This window comes from Pimephales promelas, chromosome 4 (assembly GCF_988280905.1).
Source record: "Pimephales promelas chromosome 4, fPimPro1.hap1.1, whole genome shotgun sequence".
Lineage (NCBI taxonomy): Eukaryota > Metazoa > Chordata > Actinopteri > Cypriniformes > Leuciscidae > Pimephales > Pimephales promelas.
This window is the reverse complement of record NC_142772.1, coordinates 36,526,116-36,552,347: the sequence shown is the minus strand read 5'-3', so window position 1 is coordinate 36,552,347 and position 26,232 is coordinate 36,526,116. Positions and strand designations below refer to the sequence as shown.

Sequence of the window (26,232 nt, the reverse complement as noted above, 5' to 3'; positions counted from 1 at the left end):
TCAAGGACAACAAAGAAGAAAATACCAAAAACCTAATGTTGAGCTCACTTTAGAGGTCGGTTTCCTCTTTCCAAGTATTTACTAGACAAGTTTGTTTTAGACTTAACTAGTGCATGGCAACAGAAATAAAAATGGAAAGCATGTGAGAATCAAGCTCCACACCTCTGATGACAGGTGAGAGGATCTATTAGTATATAAATGAATACATATTTTTCATGATGTAGCCTGCATTACAATTATGGAAAGTGGAAAAAATATGAAATATGAGAAGCATGCAAAGTTTCATCCGGTTTGGACAGAAGAGGGCGCTATAACAGTGGGAAACAATTTACATACCTAAATGGCACGGATTTGGTTTTAAACTGTACTATTAACTATTAAAAATAGAATTATATATGAATAATCGCGTGTTTATGTGCATATAATCCCAATGACTGCTACTTGCAACTATGTTAGATACTTATTTGCAAAACATTTAACATTTTTAGAACTAAACATTGTTTGTTTGTAAATATGCCATCTCGTGACAGTCTGGAATGACGCCGGTCTTTCCATTATTTGCGCTCCTCCTTAACTACACTTAACAGCCTGTGCGCATTTAGTTAGTCATTGACGAACTCATTTTCCCTTTTTGCTCCAATGCTCTTGAAACCAGTGCGAAATGACACTTTACGCGAGAAAAAAAAATCAATAAGCATTTGAAAAACATTTCGAAACTTTTACTGGAGGAAAGTCAAGAATGAAGTTACATTTGTGATGTTATGCAACAACTACAATCGGTCTCTCTTGGATAAGCACGAGCTTCCCAGAACGAAACACAAGTTCCAGTTGCATGTCCACACTCGACACTTTACAGCACTTGGTAAAGCCCACCCACTTCCTAGATCATCGCACCTCTTCAATTATGCCCGTTTAATGCAGGAATAAGAGTACGCTGAATTTATGGAAAGCATGACTGGGAAAACAAGACTATTACACAGGTAAATAAAGCGCTAAGCTGCAGTATGTTATCTCGGGTAATTGCCTTTTTGGATTAAACGAAAACTTATATCCTACAGGGATTTTCTCTAAGGCATGTTAAAACTTGTGTTTCAGTTATCTCATCTCCCATTCCGCACAGGATTGTTGTTATGCATGCGTATAGTTACAAGAGTTTGCGACCTCTTTTCGTTCAAATGCACGAATGCATTTGTACAGTTAGTGTAAGTACTGTATGTTTTGTTTCGGTCACTGTTTTCTCCACCCTTTATTCGTTCTCATTTCTTCGGCCAGATGGCGGTATTTTAAGTTCTTAATTTTGTTTCTCATTTGAGTCTCATAATTTCACTCAATAATTCCCGGAAAAGGATGTGTACGTGATTTTCCACCGCACGCTAAAAGCATTGTTTTTTTGTTTTTTTTTCTAGCAAAGATCTGCAATGCTGAAAGTATTCATGACTGACTGACTATTGTAAAAGAGATTTGAGGGGAAATGGTATGTTGCATCACACACTAACACACAGACACACGCACAAATGTTTCCATGTTTAATGGGGACTTAATAGACATAATGATTTTTATATTTTATAAACTGTATATTACACCCCTTAACCATTCCCCTACCCCAAACACAACCCCCCACAGAAAACCTGCATAATTAGGCTACATTTTCAAAAACACATCATGGTTTCCTCATGGGAACCAATGTCCCCACCAAATAAGGTTTACCAGGAACACACACACATATCAGTGATATTTTACTAATATTTAACCGTTTTAATTTTAGTTTTATGTCTTAAGTAATTTAGTTGTTTTTGTCATTTTTATTAATTTAATGTATTGTTTTAGTTTTAAGAATTTTATACTTCCAACTTACATTCCCCATATTTATCTAATATTTTATATCTCATTTATTTTAATGGATAAAAAATTATAATAGTTGTAGTCAACAATAACAACTAATGTAGTTGTAATAGTGGCCTATAATATGACAAACACTACAACTTCTTTTCCTTTCAGTCTAGACTTACTTGGATCCAGGCCACTTTTTACAAGAGAGAATGTGTCAAATTTCTGCCAGCCTCACGTGATCATCACAGGTGTGCTTAATAATCTTGGTTGTCATGTCTGCATATTATCTTTTAGTGATGATAATTTTAGTTAATCAAGTGTAATTTAGGTTATTCATTTCCTCTTAAAGGACCCTTATGAATAGCAATTTCTACTGTTTTGCAGGTGTTATCCAGTGTGTCAAGTGTGCCAAAGCTTAGTAAGGTATTATTATTTATTTTGATCATCAGTATACATACATTCTCTATTTATTTCCATTTTTCTCATTTTCCTTATTTTTATGTTAAAGCTCACAGTCACAGCTCACAGAAATTTTAATGATTTGTAAGAAATCATAATAAAATCAGGGAAATCTTTTTGTCAATGAAATTTTTTATAGTCACCCATGGTCAAGATTTAACTAAAGATTATTACAACGTGGCCACGTTAATAAATCAAGGGTACAAAACATTATATTGTGCGCACAATTTACTTAAAACGACGGAACTAATGCCGACGCATTAGTAAGTTGTGGGAACGAATTGTTAATTTGTGGCTACAGTATACATATTTTTTGTATAGTCACGCTCAGCCATAAAATATTTCATTGTAAAGATATTGCTCTTCGTGAGTACGATCTCTATGAAATAATCTTTCAGTTCCTCACCCAGTAATCATGACTGGAAAAAGTCATAGTAATTCACTGGTCAAAAGCTGTGGGAAATCATGAAAATATGAAGTTTCAACAGTCTCAAAGTGGTCTCTTCATCTCACTCATGTCATCTCTGTCCTCAGATGTTGTTGTGGGAGGCTGATCGCGGAGCATGTGGGACCATACTCTGGCTTGCTGGAACATTACCCGGGGGCAGACCCTACCGATGAGGAATGGTCAGTGCTACGACACACCAGCATCAGCCCCACCGATGCTTTTGGATCACTGGACTTCCAGGGCAGCACAAAGCGCACATGTCGTGCCAAGGTTAGTGCATACAAGGGCAAAAAAACGTATCGACTAGATGCCTATTAACCAGTGCATATATAATATAGGATCACGCATAGTACATAAAGTGCTCTTTTCTCTACAGTATGTGCGTCTTTCCTGTGACACTCCACCAGAGCTCCTGGTGCAGCTGATGCTGAGAGAATGGCACATGGAGATGCCCAAGCTGGTGATATCCGTGCACGGAGGGGCTGAAAACTTCCCTCTGTCTCCACGGGTGTGCCAGGCCTTCAGCGCCGGGCTCATCACAGCTGCAGAGAGCACTGGAGCTTGGATACTGACTGATGGGATCAATACGGGTTTGTGTTTGTGGGTGCTAGTGGTATATCTGGAATGCACTTTAAACATCTTGTGTTTTCTATCACACTTAATTCTAGTGAAGTAGTTATGCGTTGAAGTACATGTCGGAGAGAGTTTATGCATACCTGTAATTCATTATGACCTTATCAGTGTTATCTTAGTATTATTTACTTTTTTAATTTTGATTATTATTTACTTTGATTTTATTTTAATATTTACAGTTTTATTTTATTAGTTTTTATTAGTTTATTTCAGTTAGTTGACAAAGCAACATTTTTAGCTTTCAATCAATTTTTTTTATTTGAATTACTGAAAACAATTTTTAATAGTTTTAATTAACAATAACAATAACAACTGGACATTATTTCTCCTTGCATCCAGGTGTGTCTAAGTATGTTGGTGATGCTGTAAAACTGTATGGGTCACATGACCACAGGAAGAGGAATGTTGTAGGGATCACACCCTGGGGGATTATTGAGAATAACAGTGACCTTATTGGCCGTGATGTGAGTTTTATTTTATTTATTTTTTTTCAATTATTTTTCTACATTATATTATTGAATTAAATTGCACAGTGGGATCTGAGGTCATTGGAATTTAAAATCAGATTGAGGGTACGTTCACTCGACAACGATGAACAAAAAAAATGATTTTTTTCCCCTGCTTTTTTGAAAAGTTTTCACTTACTGAAACAACATTGTCAAAACGATCCCCATTCACACTGATCCACAACACACGCATGACGTCACCGTTTTCTCAAATTCATGTTTTTGTAGTTTACACAGAGATGATAATGATATCGTTTTCAAAAACGTGCTCGTGGAAACCCTTTTTCAAAAGTTTGTGTTTTCAGGCCGTAGTATAAATGAACGGCCAAAACACTTTTTAGTTGAAAACGTTATTTCTGGGTCACTGATAAAATAAGTAAATTTTTGACATTGATCATGAGACTCTTTGTAGAAACGTTTCAGATGTTAGATCTCTTTAGATCATTCTTAAATACTACTGGAGACCATGATTTTCAGTTTTTACACAAACTTATGAAATTCATGCAGCTCAAGTGCTGCTGTCATTAGTGCAAAAAAGGGACGAACCAGATATTCTGAAATATTAATGATTAAATTCTTGACGATTCTTGAAATTCTTGATGAAATTCTTAATGATCTTGAATTCTTGATGATTAAGTTTTCACTCAAATTGTGATACTGATTTTTATAAAACTTTTAAATAGAAAATAATTTTCACTAGTAGCCTCAGATTTTTGGACCCCTTGTGTTGGCAATGCAAAGAAATTAGCACTTAGCATTGTAATTGTTGTTATTTTGTTATTGTATTTTGTTCTGGGTCTGCTATACTGATGTTGGCGGTTTATGGTCCTATATCAGGTTCTGAGGCACTACCAGGCTCTGGGTAATCCCCTGAGTAAACGTGCCAGTCTGAATGGCATGCATTCGCACTTCCTGTTAGTTGATGATGGTTCTATGGGTAAATCAGGTTGTCAAAACGACCTGAGGAAGAGACTGGAAAGGCATGTACACTTTCAGAAGATCCACCCAAGTAAGATCTTTCAGTCTATGTCAACTGTTTTGTTAATTTGTTAAGTTAAATGATATGTGCATGTGTAATGTTTGTGTGTGTGCTCATTTTAAGGGCTGCCTCAGCATGTGCCTTTAGTGTGTGTTGTAGTAGAGGGGGGTCCTACCGTCCTCTCTGTGGTGCTGGAGTATGTGCACAGAAGTTCTCCTGTTCCTGTGCTGGTGTTTGAGGGAACTGGCAGAGCTGCAGACCTGCTGGCTTTAATACACAAACAAACAGCTGTAGACAGGTGTGTCTGATATAAATGTGTATTAATTTAATAATACTTAAGTGCTGTTACATGGAATATTTTGACCATTGTTTCTGTGGCTCTTGGCTCTTGCACATATATTTGTCACAGAAAGTTGGATTCCGATATTAAAGAGGATGTCCTGCTGAGGATTCAGGATATGTTTGATGTGGAGAGAGCAGAGTCCATTGAACTCCTTAACATACTTATGGAATGCATGGAACATAGAGAGCTTGTAAGTTCAGTGGCCTTATTTTAGATCTCTCTGGAATACTTGATTGTGATTATTAAAGTTAATGTTAGAGTTAAAGACATTTCATTTCAGAAAAGTTTAATGTTTTCAGTTTACAGATAACTCTTGTACAAACCTTTTAATTTAAACGTAATTTTACATTTTTTTATTTAAAATAAAATTATTGTTTGAGATAGAAGAAAGAGCCAAACAAATGCGAGTTAAAAGTATACAAGTAAAAATTATTAATTCATACTTACATGCTTAAACATGTGGACGGTGTATAAGTAAAACAAATCGCGTATGATTATTGTGATCATTATGGTTATTATTATTCTTTTATAGTTGTTTCTTTGATTGATTCCTTTCAATATCATTCTTATATTGATCCATTTATGCTTTCTGTCTTTTGTATCTTTTAATGTCATATACTCATATAGACCATTTCACAAGATGTAAACAACACTGGTCCAGAAGCACTTCCTGTTTCAGTTTGTAACTGTTTTCTTTATTTCACATGTAAAGAAAACATCTTAAAGATGTTTGTTTAACTTTTTAATTCAGTTTTAATGTTCTGTTGGTTGTATTTTATCCCAGCTTTTAAGTAGTGTTAAAAACCTGAAACAGGAAGTGCTTCTGGACCAGTGTTGTTTACATCTTGTGAAATGGTCTATACTCATCGAATTCATGTGTTCTATACTATCCTATACAGGATAAGGGCTTATTAATAAAAAAAAACAAACAATTATTTACTTTTTCGCAAATTATTATTTTATTTTAGTTAGTTTTTCAGTAACTTTTGTTAGTTTCATTTAGTTTTTTAGTTATGTTGAAATTTTATTTTGTTTCAGTTTACGAAAAAAACTTTGACCAATAGTTTTAGTATTAATTTTTGTTTATGAAAATAACCTTGCTTTTGAGTTTCCTTCATAGCTAGGTCGACCGATATTGGATTTTACCGATAACGATAGCTAGGTTGGGCTGTACTTGCCGATAACCGATTAATCAACCGATAGTTTTTAAAATTGATACTGGATAAAAACAAAACAAACATAACACTCCAAGTAAAACAGTGCTGAATATGTCAAATATGTGTTTCTTTAGCTATAACATGTTGCAAGTCCAACTTGTTAACAATGATTTATTAGCTAGTTTACATGAACTATGTGCATTATGCAATATAAATGTTTACAGCATTAATATTTGAGCAATACAATTTCACCATGATCATTCATGTTAGTTCATAGAGTTTTAACTATGGTTAACAAATAATAACCTTAATTTAAAAATGTAGTATGTTAATTAACAAACAATGAACAGCAGTTATTAACCTTAGTTAATGTTAATTCATGTGTTAACCAGCGACTGGCAAGTTCGGGGCTTTATTACTGTCGGTGGTTCTGGGGGCTCCACTATGCGCTGCTCTGTCTATTATTGGTCCAACCTAATAAAAACGCCAACGGTCCGTGAAGCATAGCCTATATAATATGAGTTCCGTATTTTAGTTCCATTTTCCATTTTGTTTGTATTCGCTGCTAGGTAACGTGTCGATAGATCGCTTAATGCTCAGACGCACATCAGGTTGTGATATTTGTCTCCGTCTCACTTCCCACAGAAGTTTAATCGCGCTATTCTTGTCACGGATTCATTGACGCGTCCCTTCCACGCTTACCATGCGTTTAACGTGTGGCAAATTTACCGGTCGCACATGTGCGACTGGATGTAAAATTCAGTCGCACACTCTCAAATTTTGGTCGCAAAATGCGACTGTTTGGTCACAGTCTGGAGCCCTGTATTTTATAGAACTTAATATTTAATAAAAATAAATATGTATTAAAATGATGGTGAAAAAAGAACCGAAATCGAATGCTTCTCTGATTCGTTTGTTTTTGTCGGCTGTATGAACATATCAGTTTGCTATCACACGTCTCTAGCTTATATGCAACGTCGCTGCATAATGAATGCATCAAAGTGACCAGCTGTATATAAACTAATGCAAATAGATGGTTACAATTTGTGACATTAAACATTCGGGTCGGACTTAGGTGTGTATGTGTCAGTGTTTTAACCGCTTGAGGTACTAGCAGCTACTACTATGTGCGTCCTCTCAGCCACTCTCGAAGGCAAACAAACATACTGTTGTGCGGTTCTTTCTCTGCTAATGCAGCATTTAGTCAACAAATTCATCAGTTTATAATGATATGACAAAATGTCCAAAATGTACATACCTTTTCGCTGTCCGTGCTTCAGCACGCGCATCAGATGTCGGCGATCTCCACTCTCCACACAGCGCGCGCAGTGTCACGTGTCGAAATAGTTTTTATGACACGTCTAGAGGCCGCTCTTGTACTGCATGATGCCAGAAGACCCTTCTCAGTGAATGACAGCGCGCACTTCTCAGCCGCCCCAGCAACGGACGAAACCAGGAAATAACTATCGGTGCGGATTTTTGCCGATAACGATAGTTCCACCAATCAACTGTAATCGGCAAATCCGATGAAGCGGTCGACCTCTTCCCGCTTTCTTAATAAAATATAAACTAAAACTAATCATTTGACTATTTTATCTTGTTTTATTTTTGCTGCCAAGACATGTACTAAGCTTCAAATCTAAATCCTGATCACTCTTTACTTAATATAATTGATTGTCTGTAAATGTTCACCAATTTTCTTTAGTCAAAATGTTCCGACCCATTAAAGAAACATTTATTTTATTTTTTTTTAAATAAGCTGCTAAAACAAAAATTCAATTCAGTGATTTCAAATAGTGGTATCCGCTGTCTTGGTAACATCGCTCTCAGGAGATACCGATCATAGATTGTTGTAGATTGTACTCGTCAGTTCAGGAAATGTTATTAACATTCTTGAGAACTTCAGCAAAGTTATTTTCCTCTAAGCTGTGAACCTAGTGCAACATATTCCAATCCCCTTCTGCATTTATTTGGCTGTTTCCTCTTCTTCCGTCTTCTTCTTCCTCTCTCCTCCTACTTGGCGGTAAACACTGGTTGTTTTGTGTGATAAGATGCCTGCTGTGTATCGGTCTCTGTCACTACGCCGAAAGCTCTGATGCTAAGCCTCCATCAAACGGAATGTTGTAGTTTACCACACCCATCCCACATATCCGAGCGTCTAAATTGAGAGAGAACAGAATAATTGGAATGATGGCGCATGAAACGTATTTCCATATTAATCGAGTAGAAGGGATTAATTTGGTCCCCAGGCGTACAGATTCTTTGATTGGGTATGAATCACTCTTGTGAAGACCAAATGCCAAAGGCATGTTAAGAGAAGAACATCTCCTCTGGGTGTCTTATAGAGTTACATGCATTTATATATTGGCATGGGATGCTGGTGGTTTCAGACTAATACCAAACAAAATAAATAACTGCTGGCTATATTGAACACGACACAACGGTAGTGGCACTAGTTTGCAAATCTGTTTTAATGCTGGCCATCTGTGTTGATTAAAATTCATTTTTTTTATGTGCAACTTATGGACTCTTTTTTTTTAATGAGGTCAAACTTCAACATTTTTTCATGTTAGATCACCATTTTTGACTCAGAATCTGAGGACCTACAAGAGGCAGATGTTGCAATCCTGTCTACGTCACTAAGAGGTATGTAATAAATATCAAATTATTTAAAGTTAAGATTAATGTGGTAATTCACCCAAATATGAAAATACAGGTACCAGAGCTTCCCCTGAGGAGCAGCTGAATATCACTTTGGCCTGGGACAGGGCTGATATCGCAAAGGACCACATTCTGGTGTATGGACAACAGTGGCAGGTGCAGTAAAGAAGTTATGATTTCACAGCTAGGCTTTTATGAGTTAGGACAGATGTGTATAACCCAGCACTGGATTTTGTAGGTGGGATCTCTGGAGCAGACCATGTTGAATGCCCTGATAATGGATCGTGTTAGTTTTGTGAAGCTACTAATTGAAAACGGCATGACCATGAAACGCTTCTTGACCATCTCTCATCTGGAACAGCTCTACAACATAGTGATTCTCATTCTCATACCACTTACATTAATCTTTTGTCTCTGAAATAAGCAAGCATCTCTGATCGTCCTTGTTCTTACGATTAATATATTTGTATTTTCCAGCATAAAGGCTCATCAGATCATTTCCTTCGACACATCATTGAGGATGCCAAACAGGTTTGTGTAGAGGAAACCCTTTAAAATCTGTTCTGCATTGTGAATTTCATAGGTCAAGGGTTGTCAATTGGTCAACAAAAATACAATATTAAAATAACTTTACTGAGCTTTGCCATCACGGCAATAAATTACGTTAATAATTATTATTTAAATGGCTTTGCAAATTTAACATTATAAAGTATTTACATATATTAATAGCATAATAAATGCATGTTATTATTATAGGTCAGTCTCAAAATGTAACACTCAATTTTTTTTTTTCTTAATTTGTCAATACTCCAAGGGGCCCTTGACCTTTCCTTACGCATTTTCTTTGTTTTTGTAGACTCGTCTGCCTGCTGTTTATAAGATATCTTTAATTGACATCGGAATGGTGATTGAATACTTGATTGGCGGAGCTTATCGAAGCACATATACACGCAAGAGCTTCCGAGTCATGTACAGTCGCTTCCATAGCCAAGCAAAGGTCTGCCTCCTCTCTGTCTGACATAGTGTTTTCGATCTCTGACGATTCATTTGTAGAATAATTTTAGCCAATAACCATGCATTTGTGTGTTTTGAAATCTTTTGGCCATGAACCTTTTGGCCATTTCCTTTAGACATTATCTTACTTAAATTTAATGAGCTATGTTGATCGGGGATAGGAAGGTGGAAAGGAGACATCCAGCCCCTTCAGCAAGGCCAGGAAAGCAGCTCAAACTCCAGAGACGTCCCAATCTCGCTCCCATTTCCAAAGAACCGCTCAGCCATTCAGACACCAGGTCCTTTGCGCCTTTTCCTTCTGTTCATAGACGCAGCAATGAGTCATGCAATTGCGAATACTTTCACAATCATTCTATTTATTAAAAACACCCAGAATTGTGTTCTTTACAGGAGGGTGCGGTAGAACCTCAGGACCTGAAGTCAGCCCAGAGCCCCGAGTTTGTATGCACTTTTAACGACCTGTTTGTGTGGGCAGTGCTCAAGCATCGGCAAGAGATGGCGCTGTTCCTGTGGCAGCATGGAGAGCAGGCTATGGCCAGGGCGGTTGTGGCCTGCAAGCTCTACCGCGCTATGGCAGTGGAAGCCAAGGAGAGCAATATGAGTGACAGCATGGCCGAGGAGCTGAAGAAGAAGTCTCTGTCAGTTTTTTTTTCCTCATTGCAAAGCTAATTACAAACTCCATGTGCTAAATGGTGTTTAATGGAGATAACATTGGATTAGAAAAAACTGTATCTCGAACTGTTTAAAAATGTTGTGTCTATGCACAAAATAATGCAATGTGATTGTAGTACTGATTTTTTTTTAGAGAGTTTGGAGAGCTGGCTGTGGATCTCCTGGATCAGGCTTTCAGAGAGAACGAGCGCATGGCGATGAAGCTGCTGACCTGGGAGATGAAGGACTGGAGTAACTTCACCGTTCTTCAAATGGCCGTCTCTTCAAGACTTAGGACCTTTGTGGCTCACAACTGCACTCAGATGCTCCTCACAGACTTGTGGATGGGCCGTCTCAACATGAGAAAGAACTCCTGGTTCAAGGTGTGTTGGATTGCTTGATCATTGTGTTTGAAAAGTTTGACATACTTCAATAACATGGATTACCTTGTATAGCTCAGTTACATATTTTTTTTTCAACTACGCTGCCGAAAGGATGAATATCTGTTGGATTTGGTAGCGTTTAAAGGGTTAAAATTTTCTCAATAATTACACGTGCAGACGTACTCTAGATAAGTTGAACTGTGGTGCTTACATGGAAAATGCAGGTTTATTTTAGGGTTGCAACATTGCACACAATTTACTTAAGCTGGCAGACGTGTGCCTACAGATTCATTTTTATTCTCGTTCTTTTGACATTTATCATTTTACAGCACAGTGACCCAGAACTGTTTTCTAACGGCTGTTGTCCAAAACCACATCCTTTCATGTCCAGATTATTGCCAGTATTCTGATGCCTGTGGCCATTCAGATGCTAGAGTTTAAGAGTCAGGCAGAGATGTCCCATGTTCCTCAGCCCCAGGAAGCCTTGCAGTTTGGGTGGGACCCAGGAAGCCCTGGGGCATCAGAACAACAAGGGGCAGCAAATGCAGTAAGTCATTTAGACAAACTCACTGTAACAATACACCACACCAGTTATGTTTTTGCAGCTGGGGAGCCCATTCAGTTTGTTGGACTGATTCAAACTTACCACTCTTTTGTGTTTTTTTCTCTGTTTTATTAAGTAATGAGACTATCCATTTGTAAATCAAACTACACTAGTAATGCTGTATAAACTACAACAAACCTTTTTTTTTGAAGAAAAACTACTTAGTTTTAAATCTGTCACCCTAACTAACCTAGTTAAGGGAGAACTCCGGCGCAAAATGAACCTTTGGTCTAATAAAACATTGGTTCCTCGTCAACCGTTCTCTGAGATTTGTTTTTATGATAATCGAATGTAAAGTATTTTATCTCTAAAACTGTTTAGCGTATAACGCTAGTATATGCGGGCATTTAATAAGTAAAAAGAAATTGCTAGTTAATACCACTAACAAGGCTCAAAATATCCCCACACTAACACAGTAACATAATGAGGGTCCCTGCATGCAAAATGAAGCATTGAGAACTTTGTAAGTGTACAGACCGTTTAATAAGAAGATGCTTTATAAAGACAGTTCACTTCGCGTATACAGACAGGAGAAAATAGTCTCGACAAGTTGAACCACGAACACTGTTCATACAGTTCGCTGAACTTCATACAGTTCAGCTCACTTGGCACGTCGTTCTTGGTTCGACTTGTCGAGACTGTTTGCCAAAGATTTTCCAAGACATTTTTTGAAAACAGGTAAACTAGTCATGGTATGACCTCACTTCTCTCACTGACTTCACTACTCTTACTAAGTTTTGACCACAAAACTCTTAGTTAGTCGCTTCCCAATACTGCTAACAACCTATTAACATGCTACTCAGTCTTTGACTTCTTATGGCACAGTGTTTAATTTAAATTGACAGGGGTCTTTCTCTAGATTCAGGGTGATGAGGAGAGAGGGAGCAGATGTCTTTGTCCATGGACCAGAAAGGTGTATGACTTCTATACTGCTCCGGTGGTCAAATTCTGGTTTCACACTGTAGGTTTCCTCTAGAGCTTTCCCCATTTTTTTCATTACGGCCTCTCGCTCCATTTGTCACCCTTTTCAACCTTCCACCTCTAAAAATCTGATTTGTCCACACAGATGGCATTCTTGGGTTTCCTCATGATGTTCTCTTATACTGTGCTGGTAAGGCTGGAGGAAAACCCCAACATTCAGGAGTGCTTGGTCATATCTTACATCCTGACCATGGCAGCGGAGAAAGCTAGAGAGGTGAAAGACCTGTACAGTATGACATCATCAATGTCTCCCTTTGTCTGTGAATGGTTGGCTCAGTGCCCTTTGCAGCTGTTCATGGCAATTATAGAATAAAATGTTTCTTCGAAATGTCTTATCTTAACCAAGCTGGATTCCAAAGGTCTTCTGAAAGGTGCTATCTCTTTCTGATTAGGGAGTTTTCAAGATGACCCTGAGAATACCACTGTCCGACTCCCCCGTCCTCTGTTATCTATTCATTGGTGGGAATTATTAACAAAGTTCTGACATAGATTATATGTTTGAAAGATTGTTTATACTCTTTAGACTTTGAATAACAAATGCCGATCTATCTATCTACTGTATCTGTCTGTCAGTCTATCCACAAGGGGTATCTGCTCCAACAAACGTCCTTAATATTACTGTGAGGTGCATAGGCCCAACAATATGCTAAATTATTAGCATGACAAATATTTCATTTTAGAGTTGTCGTGCTTAACCGCTAATAATTCACAGTAATCATCATAAACAATCCATTCCCATTTCCTTATTGTTAGTGCACCTGTATTTAAATTTGACTATGCCGTATATTGTTTTTACTTCCTGATCAATGTAGCATGTAAGTTAACCTGTTCATTTGAGTCTGTCTAATTCGGCTAGCTTTTACCAAGTGACAGATGGATTTGTGCCACAATACAGCACTGTTTGATTTCATGCAGAATATTGGATGTCAATGACAGATATGGGAAGAGTTTGAACTTTTATATGGTTTTACATTATATTACTTCCATTTAGCAGTTTTTTTTTCTCTGCTGTGCACGACCCTTTAGAACAAACCAGCTGAAAGACACCGATTGACATATTAAGTATATCATGTTGAGAGTTATGATAATGGGTACTGTGTGTTTTCTAGGTGTGGGTATTGGAGCCCAGGAAGTTCACTAAGAAGTTGAAGGTGTGGTTCAGTGAGTACTGGAATATCAATGACTTCATGGGCATCCTCCTGTTCATGGTTGGGGTCTCCCTCCGGTGGCATCAAGAAACGCGCTTAGCTAGTCATATTGTCTACTCTTTGGATTTCATCTTCTGGTCTGTCAGGCTTCTGGACTTGTTCGCTCTGAATCAGCATGCAGGACCCTACCTGACTATGATCACCAAAATGGTGTGTAATTTAAATGTATTAGTACAGCAACATTTACTGTAATGTTTTTCTTAAACTCAGAATTAAAAGATCTTTTATGACTTTGAGATGTGTTTCACAATAATAGATATATTACTTTCTCCCACAGATGAGCAACATGTTCTATATCGTAGTCATTATGGCAATTGTGCTGGTCAGTTTCGGCACATCCAGGAAGTCTATCCTGTCCCCTGATGAGGATCCGTCCTGGAGTCTGCTCAGAGATGTAGTCTTCCAGCCCTACTGGATGATCTTTGGGGAGGTCTATGCTGGAGAAATTGATGGTGAGTAAAACAAAATGACGTCTTCATACAGTGAATAAACCTGATGTCAGAACATTGTTCTCCCTTTACACCTTTTAGATGATTTATTCTATTATTTTTATTTGTAAGACATCTTTATTTCATATTGTTTTGTGATCATCCTTTTTGTTTTTGCTAGCCTGTAGTAATCCTGAAACCTGTGTCCCTGGAGCCTTCCTCACCCCCTTCCTGCAGGCCGTCTACCTTTTTATTCAGTACATCATCATGGTCAATGTACTCATTGCCTTCTTCAAGTATGCATTTCATCTTCATCTTTTGATTTGTTTCCTGGTGTAATAATTGTTTCTCGTGAGTTGTTGGATTAATATACAGCATGGCATCCAGATTGGAAGAGCATTGCACTGATTGTCTTCGTTGCTTTGTAATGGTTTAACCTACTTTGCCTCATTATTCACTTCACAGCAATGTTTACTTTGACATGAGCTCCATATCCCGTAAGCTGTGGAAATATAACCGCTATCGTTACATCATGACCTATCAGGAGAAACCCTGGCTGCCACCCCCTCTCATCCTTCTCAGTCACATGACTCTGTGTCTCAGTTCCATGTGGCAAAAGCACAGCAAGGCATCCAAACGGGGAAGAACTGGTCTGAGTAAGTGCGTGTTTATTGGTATTTTTTATAAACCATCATATCCCTCTGATATATCTTACAAAATTGACAGAGGTAGGATTGTGACAATACAAAAAAAGATGATGGTATGTGGAGAATACATGTAGACGTTCAGTATTACAATAGAACAAACACGTTGTTTGAAGTTTTTAATGTTTTTAACAGCAGTATCAAGTATCCAATAAAAATTCATAAATTGAAGATTAAATATATTATTAAATGAAAATATTTATATTGATTTATGCATAGTATTCCTCACTGAGTTTGACAGAGAAGCAGCTCTGTCTATTAGGGGTATACATTTTTGTTCTGAAATTATTTTTTATTCTATTCCTATTGTGATGCATTATGAACTGAACAATTCAATTGAGTCTCAATTCAATCCAATCCAATTAAATTATTTTAGAGATACAAAATTATTATTTTTTTTAAATGTGCTGAAGAAATAAAAAGACAGAATCTTATGCTCAATAGTCAAGATAATCTAGTTAATAATGAGGCTTTACATTCAGAGACTCAAAGTAGTAAATTAGTTATTCATCCAATACAAAAATAGAACACAATTTTTTCTTAAAATCTCATTTTTTATACAGGATATTAAGTGTTTTGCTGGTACTGTATGTTTTACAGAATTACTCCTGGCCCCCAATGATCTGAAGAAGTTGCATGAGTTTGAGGAGAAGTGTGTCGCTGGATATTTCAGAGACAAAAAGCAGAGTCAACAGAGCAGCGAAATCAACCGGATTCGCTCTGCAGCTGACAAGTGAGTACATCTCCCAGAACTCATTTGGATGCAGCAGGGAATTACATCAGTTTTGTTTTAGGTAATATATCAGTTGACTGAACCTTGTGTAAGAAGTTATTCATCTGAATTCCCATTTTAAATTATTTTGACTTTGAGTTTATTTTCTTAGTAAGCACATTCCTCCAGCAACGAGTGCAGCCTAAAGCGCAGCACAATACAATCATAAAACCAAACATAACACAATAAAACAAGACCACATGAAAGACCAAAATTGAGTTCTCTTTTTTGAGAACTATCATGTCTAACAAGTAAATAGAGATGCTCTCATTTAAGTGGAGAAAATTATTAGCCATCCAGCCTTTTACATCTTCAAGACGCTTACTAATGTTGGAACAGGAACGTTGGCATAAAAGTGGTATGCGATCGGATACTGTATTTCCTAAAAATAGAACCTGATGGTTTTGTTTACCTTTATGAAATAGTAGAATAGGTTGTTTACTACAGTGTTTCTTTCTAGGGCTGAAGAGATGACTGGAATATTAGTTGAGGTTGCTGAGAAGGTCAGTATCATCCAAGATGATCTGCACACTTTGGATTGCCACTTGGGGCAGTTGCAGGACTTGTCTGCGTTAGCAGTGGACACTCTAAACCTCCTCTCTGCCACAGACAACCAGCAGCTAGAGGTGGCCCGTCTTGGTCAGAGTCAACCAATTACATGCCGCCATGAGCAAGTGTCCCATAGCTGCTGTCTCCGCATTGGTGGAAGTGTCGCGCCCAGCCAAGCACTTCCGTCCCCGAAGCACTACCGCAGTATGCCACCTTCCCTGCTCCGAGGTTTGGGGCCTGGCCGTCAGCGTCCTTCCCTGGAGTTGCCACCAGGGACGAGTTTCGGACCCTTTGAGGTCAGGAGCAAATGTATGTTGGCTAACCCTGAGGAAGAAGATTATAGTTTTAGGTGGCCCCTACAGCATGGCGATTCAAGAGAAGGTGTATCAATGGAATCTTTACCTCACCTATGCGGATGGAGGGACAAGGGAATGTATGGATCTGGGGAACCTTCACGTGCCAGTTCTCCCACCATGCCATTTATGAGGGACTTACAGCTTCAACCCAGCCATGAGGAGTCTATGGAGGAAAAGGATGATGAGGACGACTCGCGCGCCATATCCAGAGCCTCCAGCCACACGTTCCTACTCGCAGACTCCCAGAGTGACGGAGAACATGCAGTTGGGATCAAAAACCCGGCATTCTACAGGCTTGATGATGATGAACGCTTCACAGGACCTCATGGACTTTCAGGCAGGAAATGGGCCTATGATCTGGAGCAGAGCCGCTCGCTCTCAGCTAGTGTGGAGAATATGGCCATGCCTGATACAGCAACATCGGAGCACGGCAGGGGGACGCTTCTGATGCCTCCCCACCACAGCCGTGACCAGAGAGGTATAATGGATGCATGTCATCATAACAATATACTAAATAACAACCTCAGTTTCTGTTTAATAACCACTATCTGTAATCTGTAGGATTGTCTAAGATCTTTAGGAGACAAAAGTCATTTGGGAAAAAGTCTATAAAGACCAAAGCAGGAACTCCTGAGAATGTAAGCCATCCTGCTATGTCTGTTTAATTTCATTGCATGCAAGTTGTCCACTAGTGATGGTTATATAGTCAAGTGGTGCTTATGTCTCCTCTTAGCTAAAACTAGATGAAATGCGGGGATGCATGCATGAGTTTGACCCACACAGAAAAAGGAAGAGGAAAGTAAAAGGGCTGTTTGACCGGAGATTCAGAACCTCAGTCAGTCTAACCCAGCTAAGTATGTTTTTTAAAATAAATGTACTTGTGTAATTATAAACATTTATTTTATTATTATTATTTAATTTATTAATTATTATTATTATTTATTTTTTTTGACTCCACAAAGCCCCTGGTGTATGTTACAAAAAGACAACAAGTCTTTACTTTTCTAAATGAGTTTTTATGTCTGGAATTGCTGGTGGAAATAAAATGACAGTAACGCACAATGGGATCATTTTTCATTTTATTTACTAGATGTTGACCAAGTGGATTCCACAAAACTGGCCCCATCATGGCTGGTATGTTCACCTGTAGCGATTTGGTCGTTTGATTTCTTTCCTGTTTGTGAGACGTTTAATTTGTCTGTGTGTTATGACCTCTCTTCAGAACACTGTGAACCCAGGGCAGCCACTTCTAAGCAGTTGGGCCAGGTCAATCAGTCAAAGACCTTCGTAAGTTCAGTTTTTGATTTGATGAGGCATTTTAAGTAATCATAGGAAACATTTCTAACATTTCTCTACTTCTTGTAGGGTAAGCAGTATGACACAAGAAGGTAATTGTACACACTTTATATTGTAAGTCTGTTTATGATGTGAGTAAATTGCATGGGTTTAATTTTGTTTTTTGTGCTCTTTCTTTGTCTGGTGTTAGTAAGGAGCTCCACATTTAAATTGACAGAAGATTTAGGCCAGCATTACTCAGGTGAGTAATAACTATAATAATCACCTCAAATATATATAGATATCTTTTTATATGGTTGATTTCTTTTTTCTTTTTCTTTCAGCAATGGAGAGGAACAACCTAATGAGACTGGCTCACTCTATACCATTCACCCCTGTGTCCTTATTGGGTAAATAATCAAACCATGGTTGTTATTTAACATATTTGGCTATTTTCATAAATGTCCTCTGCTCAATTTAGGTGGTGTTGAGGTCTGTATATATACACTGGAGGAGACAGAAGCAGGATCTTCTCTTGGTAATCAGTCCTCTGGCATCTCCGCCTGGCTTCAGCACGGGCGTACTGCTGTTCTTCAACCGTTAGCCCACCAGGAAGTGCTGGATGGGGGTCTGCGCAGGGCCACCAAGGTGGTGTGTACCTGGGCTGAGGGTGATGTGTTGAAGCTGGGCTCAGTGTATGTCATGAAAGCCTTTAGGCCAGAGGTGGTTCGCATCTGGCAGAAGGTTTTCCCTATCAGCACTTCACTTCATCTCTGTCTACGGGTACATCTTTGATATTTTGAAAGTTTATGAACAATAATGTCAATAAACCGTGAATTCTGCAATTGATAGATTTACGCAACTTTCATTATCAGATGATTTTATTGATCTATTGATTATCACCTATTATCTACAGACAGTATACTGTATGTATTGTTTGGAATAATTAATTTTTTTTTATGTTTTTCAAAGAAGCCTTTTATGCAACCTAGGCTGAATCTATTTGATGAAAAATACAGTAAAGTTGAGAAATATTACAATTTAAAATAAAAATTCCTGTAATGGCAAAGGTAAATTTTCAGCAGCCATTATTGTAGTCTTCAGTCTCTCATTATCCTTCAGAAATCATTGTAATGTGCTGATTTGGTGCTCAAGAAATATTTCTTATTATTATCAATGTTGAAAACAGCTTAATATTTTTGTGAAAATAAACCATAGTACACTACCATTCAAATGTCTGCGTTTAGTAATATATATATTTATAAAAAGAAATGAATACTTTCTAATCAATGCTGTTCTATTGAATTTTCTATGTAAAAAGGTATCGGTTTCCACCAAATATTAAAAAATGGTTAAAAACTTTTTTCATTGGTAATAACAACCATATTAATAATTGATAATAACGGAGCACCAACTCTGAAGTATCACGTGACACTGAATACTGGAGTTAATGATTGCTGCTGAGAATTCAGCTTTGCCATTGAAATTACCTTTTAACATATATTACCATTGAAAACAGTTATTTTAAATTGCAATAATATTATTGTGTATTATTATATACACACCAGCTTTGGTGAGCATAAAAAAATCTTCAATCACATTCTCTTTTTAATGCTTCCTCTCCAACATGTAGGAAATCCAACAACAGAGAGCAGCACAAAAACTCATGCAGCGGTTCAACCAAGTTAAGCCCAGCAGTGTTCTCTACAGTCCTAGGTCAGCATTATGAATTATGAATCTGCATTGTTATGATGATAAGAAGTTGGTGTATGTATATGACTATGTACAGTCTATGTATGTGTGCAGGTTTCTGGATGTCTCCTTGCTGCACTGGCGCTCAGACGGCCAGTGGCTGACCATCGAGAAGAACATGAGTGGACATTTCAGGAAATACAACAATAATACTGGAGAGGAGATCTCGCCCTCCTCTGGTCTGGAGGAAGCAATTCTAGCGTTCTCTCACTGGACATACGAGTACACCGACAAGGAAATGCTAGTGCTGGATCTACAAGGTAGGAGCTTGGAAAATTGATTGTGTTGGAAAGTTGATGAACTGAATCTTTATTTTTATTATAAGGTGTGGGAGTGGACCTCACTGACCCCTCACTGATCAGAGTAGATGATAAAAGGTAAATAAGCATCATAAATGTTTAAATGTATAGGTACTAAAATGGGAAATTTGTTTTTGGAAATGTGCAACTGCATTTGTTTACTCTGCTCCCAAGTAAAGTTTGCTCCCGTTGTAGCTCCTCTGGAGAGATGGCGTTTGGACCTGCCAATTTGGGTGATGCTGCAATCCAGAGCTTTGTTCTCAAGCACACCTGCAACTCCTGCTGTAAGAAGCTCGGTCTCTCAGGTGAGGTAACACTCATGTCACAGGTTGAGGGTTGAACTTTCAGGACTCTTTTATTTTGTATTTTTTTACTTCCTGCTGTGGCAGATCTCGCAAATACGGCCTACCTTCATGTTTCCAACTTAAGAAGTGATTCAATAGTTCGTTTGAAAAGAGCAAACTTCAAAATGAACAGGAAAAGCCGTCTAATTAAGCCTGAAGGTTTCGAAAAATTCTAATGAGGCAGAAATTATTTCATTTCCATGACAGCAAAGGCATGCAGTAGAGGGGCGTGGTTTCCTTTGTGGCATGTGGAGTGTTCTCTTTGATTACATATTTAATAGTTCTTTGTGCGTTAGAGAGATGACAAGATGGCCGATTGAATAAGACGGTGATACCTCTCTCCATCCAAAACTATAACGTACCCACTTAACTTAATCTAACTACTGATTACACTTTAATCTAAAGTTCCAAGGTATTGGAAAAGGTACTTAGCAAAATGCCTAAACCACCAAAACAATTGCCTAAAGACCGCAATGTTTTAGAAGATCTCAGTGTTAACAACGCTACTGGTGTAGGAGCTAGTGCTAATGCTAGCCCTGAAGGAACTCCTCTCTTGATGTCTGATGCTCTGTTAAAGAGTATTTCTGTGGTGGTTGCAGAGGAGGTTCAGCGCATTCTATGGTCTGTAAATGAGTCGCTTGGAAAGCTTGAGACTAAAGTTGACAACATTATGAAGCGCATTGATGATGCCGCTGCTACGACAGCGACACTTGTCATTCGCCAAGCCGAGGCCGAAATACGTATCTCTCAGCTGGAGGATGACATCGCGCCGATAAAAGAGCGATTGCACGCGTTGGAGCAAGCGAACAAGGGGCTGAAAGAAAAAGTATCTGAACTGGAATGCCGGCAAAGACGGAAGAACATCAGGCTGTTGAATCTGAAGGAGTCTACTGAAGGGAGTGACCCGCTTGCATTTTTCGAGGAGTTTATTCCCAAGCTCCTACAGCTACCAGTCCAGACTATATCCATTGACCGTGCCCATCGGGGCTTTGGAGTACCTGGAAAGGATCGCCCGCGTGCTGTGGTCATCAAATTCCAACATTCCAGAGACGTCTTGAAGATAATGGCAGCGGTGAAACGCCTTCGGAATCTACAGCACGAGGATCGGCCACTACGCATTGTGCCAGATGTACCCCCTGATATTCGGGCTGCGAGACGCGCGTTTAACACGGTCTGTGCTGAGCTTATAAGGATGAACATACGCTTCAGGATGGCTTATCCAGCTACTCTATTCTTCAAGGTAAACAATGTGCAGAAGTCATTTAAGGACTCTAATGAGGCCGAAGCTTTCCTTTCTACCCTCACTTGACTGGTAAAGTAGTTTTCTTTATCAATGTGACTATGATATATTGCCCCCTTTATGCTCATTGATGAACATGCGCGATTGGGGGCACAGTGGGTATTATACAATACACATCACATCATAAATGGAGAGTTGGTAACTGGACATTATGACTGTTATGGATGTCCAATTTTCTTTTTTTATTTGTTTTTTGTTTTGTTTTGCTTTTTTTCTTATTCACAGGGTGACTAAAGGAATGGAAATGAAAGAATATGGACCGGGTTTTGTGTATGGAATGTATTTTTCACAACCGGAAACATAATCTTATTACAAAACAATGGGAGTGAAAGACATAAATTGTAGTACTGAATATGAGAAATTTGAACATTACCTTTGTACCTCTACCAATACAAGCTGTGATTATTACAACCCCAGAGAGTTGAAACATATTAATGACTTTTCCTTTTCTCTAATGCATCTAAATATTAGAAGTCTTAAAAAGCATTATGATGACCTTGTTGCACTTCTTGCTAGTACAGGGAAAAGCTTTGATATCATAGGTTGTAGTGAAACTTGGATGAGTGAGCAAACCTTTTTAGATATCTATAAAATAGATGGATACTCACTATATTATATTAATAGGCAGGGTAAAATTGGAGGAGGGGTGTGCTTGTATGTGAATTCTCATTATTCAGTGAAGGAACGTCATGATTTGACAGTGGCTGATGGTCACAGTGATTCATTATTCCTAGAAGTCAAAATGGAGAGTGGTGCATGTATCATCATTGGAGTAGTATATAGACCACCAAATTCTGACTATGATACATTTAGATACCATTTTGATAATCTCCTTTTCTGTATAAATCAGACGAATAAAAACAGTATTATCATGGGTGACTTTAATATCGACATTTCAAATGATGATAATAGAGGAATTGATTTTTTAAATACCCTTTACTCCTCATCATTTTATCCGACTATAGATAAACACACACGGGTAACAGAGAACAGTAGGTCTAAAATAGATAATATTATAACAAATTTACAAAATATGGGTTGTAAATCGGGAGTAATACTTTCTGATATCTCGGATCATTACCCTGTTGTGTTCTTTACAAATTGGATAAAAGGAGTATCAGATCCATGTACCAAACGGAAGGTAAAGGTTATTAATAACAAATCACTTGCAAATCTAATTCAACACCTCCAAAATAAAAGATGGGATGAAATATACAATGCCATAGATCCCAATTTGGCTTTTAATTTATTAATTGATGTAATAACCGATGCTATCCGCGTGACTATTCCAGAAAGGGTGATTAAACATAAAAAGGACACTCATCCATGGATCACCAAAGGAATTTTAAAGTCTATTCAGAAGAAGGATAGACTCTATAAACAATACAGGAAGAATCCGAACAGCAATAATAGAATATTATATACACAGTATAAGAATAAACTAACAAGTTTAATACGAAACAGTAAGGCGAGATATTTTGCTGATCGTTTGAAAACTGCCTCGGGGGATCAAAATAAATCTTGGAAGGTGTTGAATGAGATACTTGGCCGCAGTAATAAATCCTCAGTAATCCCTGACAGTGATGTGCCAACCCAATTAAATAATGATACATTACCAGACTTGTTTAATAGACATTTTTCCTCTGTTGGAAAGAATCTGTCTCAACAATGTGGTCCTACAGGGGATGTCAATTATAAAACATTCTTGAGGAATAATTATCCCAGTTCTTGCTACTTTAGACCCACCTGTAAATTGGAAGTTACAAACATTATTAATAAAATTAAAAGCTCGTATACAGCTGGTGTTGATGGAATCTGTAGTAAGATCCTTAAAGCCATAGTAAATGAAATAGCTGAGCCATTGGCTCACATAATTAATTTATCATTGCAGTATGGCATAGTTCCTAAACAAGCTAAGGTGGCAAAGATAATACCAGTGTATAAATCTGGGGACAAAAATGATATTCTAAACTATAGACCAATATCCATCCTGCCAACATTGTCTAAAGTATTAGAAAGGGTGGTTTATACACGACTTGTAGACTACTTAAATAAACAAAATATATTAGAATCTTCACAATATGGCTTTAGGAAAAATAAAAGTACAAGTATGGCCATTTTAGATCTCGTAGAGAAAATAAATGATGCTTTTGAGAGAAAAGAAGCCGGTATTGGGGTTTTTCTCGACCTCTCAAAAGCATTTGACACGATTGATTTTCAAATTTTACTTGGTAAACTATCGCATTATGGTGTCAGGGGTGTGGCTCTCCAGTGGTTCAGGGACTATGTTTATGGAAGACGGCAATATGTTAGTCTAAATGATGTTGACTCTGGACTGGAAAATATAGTATTTGGGGTTCCTCAGGGATCTATACTGGGGCCTCTATTGTTCCTTGTTTACATTAATGATTTTGTATATTGTTCTAGTGACGTTCATAAAATACTCTTTGCTGATGATACAAATCTGTTTGTGTCCCACAAACACTTAAATCATCTTGAAAAACTCCTAAATGACAGATTAACAGAAATAGATATCTGGTTTAAATGTAACAAACTATCGCTGAACACTAGTAAAACTTTTTATATTGTTTTTCGATCTGGTATCCAGATGTATAACGATTGTGACATTAATTTAATTATAGATGGTAGAGCTATTCAAAGAGTGGACGCAATCAAATTTCTTGGATTACATATAGATCAATTCATAAACTTCAAGGAACATATTAATGAATTGGTTAAAAAACTATCTAAAATTGTCGGTTTGTTCTTCAAAATAAGACATATGCTCCCATTGGATGTACTCTTGTCTTTATATAGGACTTTGTTTGAGCCTCACTTGATTTATTGTAATATTATTTGGAATAATACTTGCCCTACTTATACTGTGAAACTCCTCATACTACAAAAGAAAGCCATTAGAGCTATTACATGGTCTACATACAACTCACATACGAACGCTCTCTTCCATAGATATGGCCTACTAAAGCTTCCTGAACGTAACTATTATCATAATGCATGCATAATGTACAATGTTGTCAACAGGTTAAATACTGGATTATGTGAGCTCATCCCATTATATACATCTTCACACAAACATAACACTAGACATAAGCTGCTCTTGAAAGGGAAATGCAGGAACCTAACAAGGGCTAGGTTTAGTGTATGTTACAGGGGCCCACAATTATGGAATGAGCTCGACCCTAATTTAAAACAATCTGCCTCTTTAGCAATATTCAAAAAGAAATTAAAGCAACAATTACTGGAGAGGTATAATTGAGGGTATTGAGGGAACCCCTCTCCTTTGGTATGAGGATAAATCTAATTTGAAGAACAAAGGTACAATGACTGTCTGTTTTTATCTCTTGAAAGTAACTGTATTCCAAATACTCATAATTTAAAGTTTATTTGCTAATGGCATCTAAGTCGGTCCGCTCTGGTCACCAATGTTAGGTGGGTGGGGAGGTGTTGGTGGTGGGATGGACCCCTATTTATAAGCTATTGCTTCTTGGGGATCCATTTTCACAATAGCATATATTTGTTTTCCTAATCAGTTGTTGGGAAAGTTACATTGAACTATGGCGTGCTATAGTAGTAGTTGCAATTGTAATGTGTGATGTACTGCATAATTTATACTGCTTCTGTCTATACTATTCATGCCCCAACAACTGCTTTTGTTGAAGTAAAATGTACTGAATTATTGTGAAATAAATAAGTTGAATAAGTTGAATAAGTTGAGAGTGTTGACTTTGATTAGATATTAATTACTGTCTCATGGAAGACATATGAGATGCCTGTTGTTTGTATCAAGAGGGAGACTTTGCTTCAGAAGTGCAGGGATAAAAAAAATAAACAAACAAACGAAAACCACTCCGCCACATTTGTTTGATATTTCAAAGGTGGTTTGTTTTTTATTCATCTTGCGTCCTCTCCAAGAACCGCATCAAATCAAAACAAATTATTAATGTACAATCTACAAATTTCATCTCGGATCTTAAAAAAAAGCATCTTAGTGTGATAAATTATGTATATATGCATCGCAATTGTGTATTTTGTATTTGGCTTTTCAGATTTGAAGAGTTGCGGCAGCCAAAAGAAGTCAGTTCCTGCCTTTGATGAGGCGAGCAGCACAGTTTAACCTCTAACCTGGAAGTAGACTTTATCAAATCCACAGAGGGTATGCAAAGACTCTGAGACACAGATCAGTTTCCAGTGGAGCTCGTCATGTTCACATCCTGTTTCCTCTAATCTCCAATATATATATATATATATATGAAAAACAGTAACAGGGGCAAAAGTTGATAAGGGACCTGTTAAAGATCTGATCTGTCATTTTTCTATGTTCTTGTCATATAAATACCTATATTAATGTTAAACACTGTTTAAAATATGTTTTATGTTGAAAGAGAAATAAAATATAAATACAATATGCAACATCACAATGAGCAAATGACAGCTCTCTCACATTTGCTATTAGCATAGTCTAAGTGCTCCAACCATTGATACGTTGATGGTCTTGGAAAACGTCTCAGGTTACGTATGTAACCCTGGTTCCCTGAGAGGGAACGAGAGCTGCGTTGTCAAACGCGATGGGAACGC

The 26,232-nt window shown here is 37.7% G+C and overlaps 1 protein-coding gene across 2 annotated transcripts; it reads left to right on the top strand.

Moving 5' to 3' along the window:
- The first annotated feature begins 698 nt into the window (after window positions 1–698).
- On the top strand, window positions 699–26,232 carry trpm6 (transient receptor potential cation channel, subfamily M, member 6). 2 transcript variants are annotated; one of them, XM_039659230.2, is made up of 40 exons: window positions 699–980; window positions 1,407–1,474; window positions 1,999–2,078; window positions 2,215–2,253; window positions 2,824–3,007; window positions 3,114–3,327; window positions 3,710–3,834; window positions 4,714–4,885; window positions 4,979–5,153; window positions 5,265–5,388; window positions 8,929–9,001; window positions 9,072–9,172; window positions 9,255–9,389; window positions 9,494–9,547; window positions 9,873–10,013; window positions 10,192–10,308; window positions 10,421–10,668; window positions 10,836–11,064; window positions 11,456–11,611; window positions 12,528–12,629; window positions 12,735–12,863; window positions 13,759–14,007; window positions 14,135–14,309; window positions 14,467–14,581; window positions 14,751–14,941; window positions 15,590–15,722; window positions 16,222–17,144; window positions 17,228–17,304; window positions 17,400–17,520; window positions 17,757–17,800; window positions 17,889–17,953; window positions 18,032–18,054; window positions 18,153–18,203; window positions 18,286–18,351; window positions 18,423–18,724; window positions 19,575–19,657; window positions 19,748–19,953; window positions 20,019–20,070; window positions 20,188–20,297; window positions 25,704–26,232. In XM_039659230.2, exons 2-40 carry the CDS (start codon window positions 1,472–1,474, stop codon window positions 25,769–25,771), a joined length of 5,655 nt encoding a protein of 1,884 aa, XP_039515164.2. In that variant the 5' UTR covers window positions 699–980; window positions 1,407–1,471; the 3' UTR covers window positions 25,772–26,232. The 2 variants fall into 2 exon arrangements, with proteins under 2 accessions (XP_039515164.2, XP_088986541.1); XM_089130415.1 differs by lacking the exons at window positions 699–980; window positions 1,407–1,474; window positions 1,999–2,078; ... (10 more) ...; window positions 9,494–9,547; window positions 9,873–10,013 and having other exon boundaries at window positions 10,051–10,308; window positions 10,506–10,668; window positions 25,704–26,229.

Bases quoted from the DNA above. Each gene is read 5' to 3' on its own strand.
- trpm6 (XM_039659230.2), top strand. The intron at 2,254-2,823 runs GTATTATTATTT...CTCTGTCCTCAG, and splicing joins GTGTGCCAAAGCTTAGTAAG to ATGTTGTTGTGGGAGGCTGA. The intron at 3,008-3,113 runs GTTAGTGCATAC...TTTTCTCTACAG, and splicing joins AGCGCACATGTCGTGCCAAG to TATGTGCGTCTTTCCTGTGA.